At 46.3% G+C, this 14,665-nt stretch overlaps 1 protein-coding gene across 1 annotated transcript; it reads left to right on the plus strand.

Moving 5' to 3' along the window:
- The first annotated feature begins 4,388 nt into the window (after positions 1-4,388).
- On the plus strand, positions 4,389-14,665 carry LOC141074072 (uncharacterized). Its single transcript, XM_073561589.1, has 2 exons — positions 4,389-4,437; positions 11,685-14,665. The coding sequence occupies exons 1-2, from the start codon at positions 4,389-4,391 to the stop codon at positions 14,528-14,530; spliced, it is 2,895 nt and encodes a 964-aa protein (XP_073417690.1). The 3' UTR covers positions 14,531-14,665.

A 14,665-nucleotide genomic window follows, 5' to 3' on the forward strand; every position in this document is an offset into this window, starting at 1 on the left:
TGGTTGAGCAATAAAGACATGCCGTGTTTGGGCCATCTTGTTTTTGAAGTGTGCGCAAAGTCCTCGGCAGAGATGAGGGAGGTTGGAGGGGGCAGTGGTGGGTGGAGGAGGGAGTTAAAAGTACTGAACAACTGTTTGGGGTTGTGGGATAAGGAAGATACAAGGGATGTAAAGTAGGCCTGTTTCGCAGAGGTGAGGGCAGATTTGAATGCAAGTGTTGCTTGTTTGAGTGCAGTGAAGTCGTCTTGCGAATGCGTTTTCTTCCAGCGCCGTTCTGCAATTCTGAATGCTTGCCGAAGCTTTTTAGTGGTGTTATTGTGCCAGGGTTGTCTATTGATTCGTCGCACTCTGTTATGCATGACAGGGGCGACCGAGTCGATGGCTGATGCAAGAGTGGCATTGTAGAAACTAGTGGCAGTGTCTGTGTCGTGGAGTGAAGATATGGAGGACAGTGGTAGAATAGAGTCAGAGAGTTTGTGAGTGTCTAGATGTGTGAGGTTTCTGCGGGGGTGCGCATGCTGCTGGACATGGGTGACAGGTGAGGAGGACAGGGATGAGAAAGTGCGTAGATGGTGGTCAGATAGAGGGGAGGTGGTGAAGTTAGAAAGACAGCAGAGGCGGGTGAAAACCAGGTCTAATTTATGTCCGTCTGTGTGGGTGGCTGAGGAGGACCACAGAGTAAGTCCAAAAGATGATGTAAGGGACAGGAGTTTGGAGGCTGCTGAATGGTGGGTGTCAATGGGGATGTTGAAGTCACCCATGATGATGGTGGGAATGTCAGCAGAGAGAAAGTGAAGGAACCAGGTGGAGAATTGGTCAATGAAGGCATAAGGGAGGGTAGAGGTTGGATTGGGTTGAAGCTGCAATTGGAAGAAAGGAGAAGGCCCACTCCTTCGCCATGTCTGTTGCCAGGGCGAGGAGTGAAGGTGAAGTGGAGGCCGCCGTAACCTAGCACAGCAGGGGAGGCGGTGTCGGAGGGTGTCAGCCATGTTTCGGTGAGGCCAAGGAAGGAAAAATTACGAGAGGTAAAGAGGTCGTGAATCACATGGAGTTTATTGCAGATGGAGCTGGCATTCCAGAGTGATCCAAAGAGTGGGAGCAGGGTGGTGGGTGTCAAGGGCATGGATTTGAGGTGGGAAAGATTTCTGGTGTTTGTGTTGATTTGGGAATGATAGAAGGGGGTAATAATGGGAGGTATGGGCTGTGGGGGTCCAGGGTTGAGAGATATATCGCCAGCAGTGAGGAGAAGCAGAGAGAGGGAGAGCATGTGGGAGAAGGAGGGTGGTTGGCTTGTTTTGTATTTTATTAGGAGAGCTCTGAGGTCGAGGAGCAGGTCAGCAGAGGAGGTCAGGTGGGGAGGCAAGAGGGAAGGAGAGATTATTATTTGGTTAGCGGGTGCTGGGGTTTGCGGATAGCGAAGGAGAGTGAGGAGTAGTGGAGCCAAAACTGTTAGCGCGTATGTCAGCATGATGAGAGTAATATAGAAGGCAAAAGATATTTAGTACATCTAAATGCAGCGGTTAGTCGTACCTTCTGGTCACTTCAGGCTCATTTCAGATGTTATCCTTAGAAAACATCCTTGCAATGACAGACCTCTTAGTCTGAATTTATACTAACTTAACAGCACATGAAAGGGCCCAGGTGTGATCAGAAAGGGAGGAGCAGCAGGGAGACTGGATGCAGACACAGAAGACGATTAATTAAAGTCACAAGAGGAAATGCAAAGGGAGATAGTATTGCAGCCAGAACACATACCAGTGATAGCAGACAGATACAGGGGTGATTGGGGTTCAGGAAAGCTGGGTGATGATTGTATTGCAGCCTGAACACATACCAGTGATAGCAGACAGATACAGGGGTGATTGGGGTTCAGGAAAGATGGGTGATGATGGTATTGCAGCCGGGATACATACCATTGATAGCAGACAGATACAGGGGTGATTGGGGTTCAGGAAAGATGGGTGATGATGGTATTGCAGCCAGAACTCATACCTGTGGATGAAGCAGATCGATTGTCAGAGTGATAGTAATAGTGAAGCATAGTAATAATAATAATGAAGCATCGAGAGCAAGGGAGTCATTTTCAGGCATATTTCAGATGCTATCCTTAGAACGACATCCTTGGAATGACAGACCGACATTATACAGTAACACTATGAAGAGATCGGGGGGGATTGACGGTATCATTGTGTGTGTCAGGTTCCTATAAGGTGTCATGATGTCGCTGTCTATTTCTCCATGGAGGAGTGGGAGTATTTAGAAGGACACAGAGATCTGTACAAGGACGTCATAATGGAGGTTCCCCAGCCCCTCACATCACCAGGTAATAGACAGGACTAAATACACACGGCCTATAATTATCTGTATGTAGAGAATGAATTCAGTCCCTGTATGTGTTTCCTCCAGATCTATCCAGTAAGAGGACAACACCAGAGAGATGTCCCCGTCCTCTTCTTCCACAGGACTGTAACCAAGAAGATCCCAGTGCTCCTCAGGATCATCAGGTAGATGGAGAGAAGGTGTCAGGAGATCTCCCCTATGATGTGTAGACGGCTGTGAAGGTCTTGTGCTCAGTCTTGTTTTATCCACCAGTATTATGTGTTTTATACTTGTGTAATGAGAACGGTGGAGATGGCAGGATTACAGCTGACACCAGTGACCAGAGGTAAACTTTTTACCTCCAATCACAGCTGAGCGGTTATGCTGTGTTCTGACAACGTGGGAACCATGGCTCTGTGACCGGCGGGGATGATTTTACCACCAATCAGAAGCGCTACACCGGTGTTTACCGCACTGCCATACAGCTTGGGAAACACCGGCTTTTGTGCTGTGCATGATCGGCTATATTCTGCTATTAAATCAGCAAAAGTGTTGTGCCTGCCATCTGATGTATATACTTCTCATCAAGTTCTTGTTAAGTGAAGGAAAGTCTATTTTTGAACTTTGGTCCCCCTCATTCATCTCCATACTATCTGGTCTGGGCCTACAACGACAGCATGCAATCTCCGGAGTCGGGAGATATGACTCTGCTATAATGTGTGTGTATATATATATATATAATTATACTATACTAGATGGTGGCCCGATTCTAACGCATCGGGTATTCTAGAATATGTATGTAGTTTATTTATGAAGATTTAAGAATAATGCAATGAATGTTCGGGCGGTGTAGAAAATTGCTTTGGAAAGGCTTCTGGAATCGACTTTGGGATTGCCCCTTGCAGACCTGGGGGGCTGGACCCTCATCTGACCTTGTTTTCCCTGGGCACACCGCTGGTGAAGGTTCCCTCTCTGCCTGCTGCACGCGCCATCTTCCTCCTTTGTGGTGACATCACCGCTACCAGATGTTCGGCCGGTGTGGAGATTTCCTTCTGAACAGTATCTGCGTCCTGCCTTATGCTTGCCCTTTGCCGACCGGGGTTTTTTCGCCCTCCTCTGCTCAAGTTAAGGCAGGGCACATCGTTGGTGAAGTTCCTGTGGAGGACTGCTGCGGCGCCATCTTCCTCCACCTTCAGTGTCGTCCCCGGGCGCGACCAATCAGCGACGCGGGATTTCCGTTACAGACAGAATTAGACGAATATATATATATACTAGATGGTGGCCCAATTCTAACGCATCGGGTATTCTAGAATATGGCCAAATTCGCATGCGTTTTGCCGCAGAAAACATGCGTTTTTCACGCGCGGAATTCAAGCGCATACCAAACGATTTGAAGCATCGCTTGGAATGTGATTGACAGGTTGGTCACACTTGTGAAGCATAGTGTTTGACAATTGTGATCAACTTTTTACTATTGATTGAAACCACAATTTTTTGCAAGTATTTAAATAGGCACTTCAACACATGAATCCACACTTGCGGGTAAAAAAGAATATTACTCCTTCTTATCCAAAATGAAGCGAACCACAATTATATTACAAACATGTAACTTTATTAAACAAAATAAAGACATTTAAAATTGGCTACATATTCATTGTTTCCTGATAACCTACCCCAAAAGGGGAAAAAAACAGCAGACAATTATCTCTGTTTTGTTTAATAAAGTTACATGTTTTTAATATAATTGTGGTTCGCTTCATTTTGGATAAGAAGGAGTAATATTCTTTTTTGTCCGCAAGTGTGGATTTTTACTATTGATGATGCCTATGCAGCATCAATAGTAAAAGATAGCATGTAAAAAAGAATTAAAAAAAATTAAAAAAAGGTTATTCTCACCTTCCGACGGTCCCCGGACTCTTTCTTTCCTCTCCACGCTCCCGGCATTTTCCGTTCCCAGTTATGATTAGCGCGAATTACCGGAGATGACGTCACTCTCGTGAGAGCGCGATGCTTGCGAGATTGCGACGTCATCAGCGGTCTTTCTCGCAAAGCATTACTGGGAACGGAAGATGCCGGCTGTGTGGTTAGAGGCGGGAGAGCTCCGGGGGCCGTCGGAGGGTGAGTATATCACTATTTTTTGCTTTAATTCTATTTTTACAGGTTTATGGTACCCACGGTCCAGAGGAGTCTCCCGACTCCTAGCGCCGCTGATCTCCCGACGGTAGCGGTGGCGTGTGTCCTTCAAATTCCGGACTGCGCCTGCGCACTGCGCCTGTCGCTGATTGGTTGCGGCCTGCCGGCCACGACCAATCAGCGACGCGGGATTTCCGTTACAGACAGACAGAGTTAGACGATTATATAAATAGATATATATATTATGTATAGCTGACCCGTGGAAGCGCTGATAGGCCGTCATCAGAGTTTACTCACTCCTTTCTTCAGCCTCCCGGCCATGAAGTTTTAAACTTTTGCTACAAATAAACTACGGACTTTCAATATGGATCGGTGAGTGCTTCAGTCCTTACTTTCTTTGATGGTGAAATTATATATATAGATATATTCTGTATATATGTGTGTATGTGTATATATATATGTTTGGCAGAGTCATATCTCACGACTCTGCAGATTGCTGCTCTCATTGTATTATTACACAGGATTCTTATGATGTTACATCGGATCATCTTCTTCTCATTCAGGTCTCTACAATATCGGATCCTCTCAGTGAAGATCTTCTACAGAAGAGAGTTTTCCTGATTTACCCATCAAGGATGGATATGGACAGAGACAAGATGGCGGAGAGGATGTTACACCTCACCCTAGAGATCCTCTTCCGTCTCACTGGAGAGGTGAGAGATTCTGATGACGCCACATTACATCATTCTTATCTATGGGAATAACAGATGGACAGAACTGGAGAGGTGAGGACTCTGGAAATGTCTGTAGTGAGATTTATTAATGTGTCTCTCCATAACCAGGATTACACAGTGGTGAAGAAGACCTCTAGTGATCGCTGTCAGGACCCTGTGTCTGAGGGATGGGGAAGACCCCTGAGCCCAATCACGGGACCTCCACCTCACCCCCTGATCCATGAGGACATCAATGACCAGAAGATCCTAGAACTCACCTACAAGATAACTGAGCTGCTGACGGGAGAGGTGACACTGCTGGGAATGCTGGGACATTATACAGTAACGCTATGAAGGGATCGGGGGATGACGGTATCATTGTATGTGTCAGGTTCCTATAAGGTGTCAGGATGTCGCTGTCTATTTCTCCATGGAGGAGTGGGAGTATTTAGAAGGACACAGAGATCTGTACAAGGACGTCATAATGGAGGTTCCCCAGCCCCTCACATCACCAGGTAACAGGACTAAATACACACGGCCTATAATTATCTGTATGTAGAGAATGAATTCAGTCCCTGTATGTGTTTCCTCCAGATCTATGCAGTAAGAGGACAACACCAGAGAGATGTCCCCATCCTCTTCTTCCACAGGACTGTAACCAAGAAGATCCCAGTGCTCCTCAGGATCATCAGGTAGATGGAGAGAAGGTGTCAGGAGATCTCCCCTATGATGTGTAGATGGCTGTGAAGGTCTTGTGCTCAGTCTTGTTTTTTCCCCCAGTATTATATGTTTTATACTTGTGTAATGAGAACGGTGGAGATGGCAGGATTAGAGCTGGTCATAGATGGGACTTCTCCATCTGTCGGTGACTTTTACAATATTTGTTTCAGGGTGAAGATCTGACCCATATTAATACTACAGAGACATATGTGAGGGGTGATGAGCGGTGTAAAGAGGAGATTCCCACATATGACTACCCAGGTGAGTAGTAACCACTGAATGCAGAGAAGTCACAGATTCCTCTCAGTCACCGGCTGTGGCTGCTTTATCGGTGGTGTAGTCTGGCCGTATTACCATGATCACCATTTTGCCTCTAGACCACAACATTCTCCTCCACCCAAAACTGTTCAAATGACTTTGGGCATTGAAAGCCCTTTTCTATAGAACTTACAACCTGGAGGATCCTCCTACCCCCTGGTATTAGTGTGAGGGTGATCCCTTAAAGAGAGATCTATATGATTACTTGTACCTGACCTAATATAGGCCGAGTGCGCGCTTAAAGAGTCACACCGAACACAGAGTTAGATGTCTACTCCTTTCTCAGCAAAGGCTTGCACACAACTGAAGTTTATTCTCAAGACAAAGAGACAGGAGATGGGTGTCACACCATCTTCTGAGTAGCCAGTGTCAGTCTATGATAGGTCCATTTCAGCTTCACTTCCATATATGGTATCCAGTATCTCAGCTTCTGCATTCCAAGGATTCCTTCCAGGGTGTTGTCTGAAGACACAGACGCCATCTTGGTACACCATATCTGAACTGACTTATATAAGGTTAGCTGCGTTGTACAGTACCATGAAAGTGAATGTAAATTGAAAAACGCTGTGCACATGCTGCAGAAAAATCTGCGTGGAAACGCTGCGGGTTCATGTCAATTTTTTGTGCGGATCTGCAGCGTTTCTGCACCCATTGACTTGCATTAAGTTGGGCATATCCGGAGCAAAACCGCAGATCTAAAAAAGATCTGCGTTTTTGCTGTGGATGAAACGCTGCAGATCGGGAGGGGGGGAAGAGTGGGGGCGGCGTGTCGGCGGAGACTGTGTGCTTGTGTATGTGTGTGGGCGGTGACTGTGTGCGTGTATGGGCCTGTGTGTGCGGGGGTCATCAGGCGGTCTGCCGGGCTGTGCGGAGGTCATTAGGCATATGTTGGGGCTGTGCGGGGGTCATTAGGCATATGTCGGGGCTGTGCGGGGGTCATCGGGCGGTCTGTTGGGCTGTGCGTGGGTCATTAGGCATATGCCGGGGCTGTGCGGGGGTCATCGGTCGGTCTGCCGGGCTGTGCGGGGGTCATTAGGCATATGTCGGGGCTGTGCGGGGGTCATTGGGCGGTCTGCGGGGCTGTGCGGGGGTCATTAGGCACATGCCGGGGCTGTGCGGGGGTCATTAGGCATATGTCGGGGCTGTGCGGGGGTCATCGGGCGGTCTGCTGGGCTGTGCGGGGGTCATTAGGCATATGTCGGGGCTGTGCGGGGGTCATTGGGCGGTCTGCTGGGCTGTGCGTGGGTCATTAGGCAAACGCCGTGGCTGTGCGGGGGTCATTAGGCACATGCCGGGGCTGTGCGGGGGTCATTAGGCATATGTCGGGGCTGTGCGGGGGTCATCGGGCGGTCTGCTGGGCTGTGCGTGGGTCATTAGGCATACGCCGTGGCTGTGCGGGGGTCATTGGGCGGTCTGCCGGGCTGTGCGGGGGTCATTAGGCATATGTCGGGGCTGTGCGGGGGTCATTGGGCGGTCTGCCGGGCTGTGCTGGGGTCATTAGGCATATGCCGGGGCTGTGCGGGGGTCATTGGGTGGTCTGCGGGGCTGTGTGGGGGTCATTAGGCATATGCCGGGCTGTGCGGGGGTCATTAGGCATATGCCGGGGCTGTGCGGGGGTCATCGGGCGGTCTGCTGGGCTGTGCGTGGGTCATTAGGCATACGCCGTGGCTGTGCGGGGGTCATTGGGCGGTCTGCCGGGCTGTGTGGGGGTCATTAGGCATATGCCAGGGCTGTGCGGGGGTCATCGGGCGGTCTGCTGGGCTGTGCGTGGGTCATTAGGCATACGCCGTGGCTGTGCGGGGGTCATTGGGCGGTCTGCCGGGCTGTGTGGGGGTCATTAGGCATATGTCGGGGCTGTGCGGGGGTCATTGGGCGGTCTGCCGGGCTGTGCAGGGGTCATTAGGCATATGCCGGGGCTGTGCGGGGGTCTTTGGGCGGTCTGCCGGGCTGTGCGGGGGTCAATAGGCATATGCCGGGGCTGTGCGGGGGTCATTGGGCGGTCTGCGGGGCTGTGCGGGGGTCATTAGGCATATGCCGGGCTGTGCGGGGGTCATTAGGCATATGCCGGGGCTGTGCGGGGGTTATCGGGCGGTCTGCTGGGCTGTGCGTGGGTCATTAGGCATACGCCGTGGCTGTGCGGGGGTCATTGGGCGGTCTGCCGGGCTGTGCGGGGGTCATTAGGCATATGTCGGGGCTGTGCGGGGGTCATTGGGAGGTCTGCGGGGCTGTGTGTACTACAAGTCCCATCGGGCTATGCCTGCTACACTGTCAGTGCTTATACACTTAGATTGGAAGGAAGGATCATCCCCGCGCTGCCGCAAGAAGAATTCCAGAAATTGTAGAGGTGTTAACGTGGTTTCTTCTACGTGTTTGGGGGGTTCAGGTGACCCCTTCGTCAGGACATACCACAAATATTGTACCAAATCATTCTCAAACACTATCCGAAGCCAAGAAACAGCTAGAAAAGATTAAATTACAAATTAATCAAATTTAAAGATAAAACCACTGCTGCCCCGAAGACACTGAGAGGTAATAATAAATCTGGACCAAAGGAGCCAACTCTAATTCGGATCTGTCCAGTTCTCTCCCTCTTTCACTTCTTGAGTTCTCCATTCATGATACCACTCCAAGCATGTTGGTACCTTCACTAACCACTATCTCATTAGGTCCTGACGACCCTGATACCTCCACTCCACCAGCCCCACCAATGACACTATTGTATTGGATCATTCAGATGCCTCTAAATCCGGGACGGTTCCTCTTTTACCCCGGGCAATAAAAAACTCCCAACTGAACCAATTTTTTGTACCCAAAACCGTAAAAATAAAAAGCACTACAGAGGAACTAGGGGAGGGAGAAAAAGAGGAAAAATACCACCTTAACCCCTCCATTGCTAATGAATTAACTTCTAATATTTGTAATCTTTCTGACTACAAACTCTCTGAAAGTGAGGAATCCCTCCTATCTAGAGGATTGTCCTTCTGTCTCTCCAACAAACCTAAGGATTTTAATTTATTTTTAGATTTACAAATTTTCATAAGGAAATTAAACCTTAAAAGACATTTCTTTATTAAGGAAAATAAATCCAACCCTCCAACCAACACAGAAAATACTGAAGAAACAGATGAATGGTTTCACCTGAACGTACCTGCTAAGTCTAAATTTTATCCTGTTGAGGACAAAAGTCACCATCTATCTATTATCTATCTATCCTTCTATCTATCTATCTATCTATCTATCTATCTATCTATCTATCATCTATCTATCTATCTATCTATCTATCTATCCCATATCTATCTATCCTTCTATCTATCTATCTATCTATCCCATATCTATCTATCTTTCTATCTATTATCTATCTATCTATCTATCTATCTATCTATCTATCTATCCTTCTATCTATATCCCATATCTATCCTTCTATCTATCTTTCTATCTATTTCTCTATTTATTTATCCTTCTATCTATTTCTCTATTTATCTATCCTTCTATCTATTATCTATGTATCTGTGTGTTATGGAGTGTGGGTTGGACAAATGTAAATGAGGAGGTTGGACAGAAATGACATCACAAATCTTTTTTTTTGTTAAATAAGATATCTTTATTTAGCTTACAAAAACGCAGACAAATCTGCCTGAAAAACCGGAGCAAAAAGGCATCAAAGACGCTGCGGATTTTGTGCGGAAAAATCCGCGGCAAAATCTGCAACGTGTGCACACAGCCTAATTGTTGTTTGCGCACACTGCAAGACTCCGAAGTGAGAGCGGATTTTGCTGGATTGGTTTATAGAAACCTTGTTGCTTTTCAGCAGCCTTTGAGCCACTAATAGTGCGGGAACCTCTGTTTTTCCATTGACAGATGATGGACCTGAGTGGGGACTTGTTTTGGTGAGATGAGAATTGGTATTATTTTCGCCTACATAACATTGATTGGTTTCTTTATATTTGATACTAGATGTGTGCCCGATGCTATCGCATCGGGAGGGCAGTAACATCACGATGGGGGCAGCTTTGTGGTGCTGGGGGTGGCGGCCCACCCACTTCCATGCAGTCACAACTGGCAGGAAAGTCTGTGTTTTGCGATCTGTGCTGGAGATGGTGTGCGGCGCCACCAGAGGGTGGCCGCACCCAATCTCCAGCACAGGCCTCAAGTCGCAGTCTTTCCTGGTGACTGTGACTGCATGGAGGTGGGCGGGCAAGCAGCGGTGGGATCCGGCGCATGTAGTCAGGCAGTGGGTCCAGGCGGGGGTCTGGCGGCGGCATCCCTCTCATTACTCCCCCCTCATTATACCCTCTCATTATACCCCCTTTATTACACCCCTCTCTTTATACCCCCTTGTTACACCCCTTTCACAGCCTCATGATCGCAGCGGCGACCTGGATCCAAGCGGTGGCCGGGATCCGAGCGGTGGCCGGGATCCCAGTAGCGGTCGGGATCCCAGCGGCGGTCGGGATCGCAGTGGCAGCCTGGATCCAAGCGGCAGCTGGGATCCCAGGGGTGTTCGGGATCGCAGCTGCATCCTGGATCTGAGCGGCATCACTTGGGTGTACCAAAATAGCGGTCGGCGTACGTCCGGTGCGGCGCAATGGATTGTGGGATTCGGGGACATCCAGATGGAAGTTGACGACAGACAATTTAAGGCAATTATATATATATACTAGATTAAGGCCCGATGCTATTGCATCGGGAGGATAGTGACACACCTCTTGCCATGTTAACCCTCAACACACACACCTCCTCAACACACACTCCTCTCACCTTTCACCGTCTCCACTCACGTCCCCCCTCTTTCACTCCACATACGACCCTTTCTCTCACTCATCGCGGGATATCGCGATACTCAAGATGGCGTCGCCGCAAGAACATGTCGCCGGCGTGGACAACGTCTGGATCCAGGATGGTGCCGGCGGAAGATGTCGGGGATCATGGAGCAGCGGCGATGACGGCGTGAGTATGAGAGACGGAGTGAGAGAAAGGGTCGTATGTGGAGTGAAAGAGTGAGTGAACGTGAGTGGAGATGGTGAAAGGTGAGAGGTTTGTGTGTTGAGGAGGTGTGTGTTGAGGAGGAGTGGTGTGTTGAGGGTTAACATGGCAAGAGGTGTGCTGTGATGTCACCAGTTACAACTGGACGGAAGTTGTTACAACCCGGAAGCTGCTTAGCGCATTTATTACTATAGAAGATTTGGGAGGCAGAATGAACAAACAGTTGAACACCACACACTACTGGCTCATCCAACAAGGTTTTCAATTAGACTGTGAACTGTCATTGTCTTGGTAAATAAAGTTTTTTACATTGCTTGCCATTTTTTAAGTAGAAGTGTTGAAAAATATAAAACTCAAGGATATTTTATTTAAAAAAATTGCTTTTTATGTTAGATGACTGTACCAGGAGATCAGAGGGACAGCTGACATCTTCAATTTTTAAATCTGATGATCTTGAGATCCTACAAGATACAAATGAAGTGATTTCTGTTACTCCAGATATACCATCATCCATTCACAGCAAAGATCTGTCATCTGATCCTATGAAACAGGTCCCATCTTCTGATTCATTACTGACTACTAAGGGAAACCAAAGTCACAAAAGAGACATTAAAAAACAAACTGCTCCTAAAGCAAAGAAGCCATTTTCATGTTCAGAATGTGGTAAATATTTTACATGGAAATCACATTTTGTTAACCACCAGAGAATTCACACAGGGGAGAAGCCTTTTTCATGTTCAGAATGTGGGAAATGTTTTAATCGTAAAGGGAATCTTGATGAACACCATAGAACTCACACAGGGGAGAAGCCTGTTTCATGTTCAGAATGTGGGAAATGTTTTATCAATAAATCAGTTTGTGTTAAGCACCAGATAATCCACACAGGAGAGAAGCCTTTTTCATGTTCAGAATGTGGGAAATGTTTTATCAATAAATCAGTTTGTGTTAAGCACCAGAGAACTCACACAGGGGAGAAGCCTTTTTCCTGTTCAGAATGTGGGAAATGTTTTAACACTAAATCAGATTGTGTTACGCACCAGAGAACTCACACAGGAGAGAAGCCTTTTTCATGTTCAGAATGTGGGAAATGTTTTATCAATAAATCAGTTTGTGTTAAGCACCAGAGAACTCACACAGGGGAGAAGCCTTTTTCCTGTTCAGAATGTGGGAAATGTTTTGCACATAAATCATATTTTGTAACCCACCAAAGAACTCACACAGGAGAGAAGCCTTTTTCCTGTTCAGATTGTGGGAAATGTTTTAACACTAAATCAGATTGTGTTACGCACCAGAGAACTCACACAGGAGAGAAGCCTTTTTCATGTTCAGAATGTGGGAAATGTTTTATCAATAAATCAGTTTGTGTTAAGCACCAGAGAACTCACACAGGGGAGAAGCCTTTTTCATGTTTAGAATGTGGGAAATGTTTTAACCAGAAAGGGAGTGTGGATAAACACCATAGAACTCACACAGGAGAGAAGCCTTTTTCATGTTCAGAATGTGGGAAATGTTTTATCAGTAAATCAGCTTGTGTTAAGCACCAGAAAATCCACACAGGAGAGAAGCCTTTTTCATGCTTAGAATGTGGGAAATGTTTTAACAATAAATCAGATTGTGTTACGCACCAGATAATCCACACAGGAGAGAAGCCTTTTTCATGTTTAGAATGTGGGAAATGTTTTAACCAGAAAGGGAGTCTGGATAAACACCATAGAACTCACACAGGAGAGAAGCCTTTTTCATGTTTAGAATGTGGGAAATGTTTTAACAGTAAATCAGGTTGTGTTAAGCACCAGAGAATCCACACAGGGGAGAAGCCTTTTTCATGTTTAGAATGTGGGAAATGTTTTAATCAGAAAGGGAGTCTTGATGAACACCATAGAACTCACACAGGGGAGAAGCCTGTTTCATGTTCAGAATGTGGGAAATGTTTTATCAATAAATCAGTTTGTGTTAAGCACCAGATAATCCACACAGGAGAGAAGCCTTTTTCATGTTCAGAATGTGGGAAATGTTTTATCAATAAATCAGTTTGTGTTAAGCACCAGAGAACTCACACAGGGGAGAAGCCTTTTTCCTGTTCAGAATGTGGGAAATGTTTTAACACTAAATCAGATTGTGTTACGCACCAGAGAACTCACACAGGAGAGAAGCCTTTTTCATGTTCAGAATGTGGGAAATGTTTTATCAATAAATCAGTTTGTGTTAAGCACCAGAGAACTCACACAGGGGAGAAGCCTTTTTCCTGTTCAGAATGTGGGAAATGTTTTGCACATAAATCATATTTTGTAACCCACCAAAGAACTCACACAGGAGAGAAGCCTTTTTCCTGTTCAGATTGTGGGAAATGTTTTAACACTAAATCAGATTGTGTTACGCACCAGAGAACTCACACAGGAGAGAAGCCTTTTTCATGTTCAGAATGTGGGAAATGTTTTATCAATAAATCAGTTTGTGTTAAGCACCAGAGAACTCACACAGGGGAGAAGCCTTTTTCATGTTTAGAATGTGGGAAATGTTTTAACCAGAAAGGGAGTGTGGATAAACACCATAGAACTCACACAGGAGAGAAGCCTTTTTCATGTTCAGAATGTGGGAAATGTTTTATCAGTAAATCAGCTTGTGTTAAGCACCAGAAAATCCACACAGGAGAGAAGCCTTTTTCATGCTTAGAATGTGGGAAATGTTTTAACAATAAATCAGATTGTGTTACGCACCAGATAATCCACACAGGAGAGAAGCCTTTTTCATGTTTAGAATGTGGGAAATGTTTTAACCAGAAAGGGAGTCTGGATAAACACCATAGAACTCACACAGGAGAGAAGCCTTTTTCATGTTTAGAATGTGGGAAATGTTTTAACAGTAAATCAGGTTGTGTTAAGCACCAGAGAATCCACACAGGGGAGAAGCCTTTTTCATGTTTAGAATGTGGGAAATGTTTTAATCAGAAAGGGAGTCTTGATGAACACCATAGAACTCACACAGGAGAGAAGCCTTTTTCATGTTTAGAATGTGGGAAATGTTTTAACAGTAAATCAGATTGTGTGAAGCACCAGAGAACTCACACAGGAGAGAAGCCTTTTTCATGTTTAGAATGTGGGAAATGTTTTAACAGTAAATCAGATTGTGTTAAGCACCAGAGAATCCACACAGGGGAGAAGCCTTTTTCATGTTTAGAATGTGGGAAATGTTTTAACCAGAAAGGGAGTCTTGATGAACACCATAGAACTCACACAGGAGAGAAGCCTTTTTCATGTTTAGAATGTGGGAAATGTTTTAACAGTAAATCAGATTGTGTTAAGCACCAGAGAATCCACACAGGGGAGAAGCATTTTCATGTTTAGAATGTGGGAAATGTTTTAATCAGAAAGGTAATCTTGATGAACACCATAGAACTCACACAGGAGAGAAGCCTTTTTCATGTTTAGAATGTGGGAAATGTTTTAACAGTAAATCAGATTGTGTGAAGCACCAGAGAA

This window comes from Dendrobates tinctorius, unplaced genomic scaffold (assembly GCF_039654945.1).
Source record: "Dendrobates tinctorius isolate UK_male_01 unplaced genomic scaffold, ASM3965494v1 ptg000322l, whole genome shotgun sequence".
Lineage (NCBI taxonomy): Eukaryota > Metazoa > Chordata > Amphibia > Anura > Dendrobatidae > Dendrobates > Dendrobates tinctorius.

Coding starts and splice junctions, on each gene's coding strand:
- LOC141074072 (XM_073561589.1), top strand. CDS start 4,389: ATGCCGGCTGTGTGGTTAGAGGCGGGAGAGCTCCGGGGGCCGTCGGAG. Junction 4,438..11,684: donor GCTCCGGGGGCCGTCGGAGG/GTGAGTATATCA, acceptor CTGTTACTCCAG/ATATACCATCATCCATTCAC.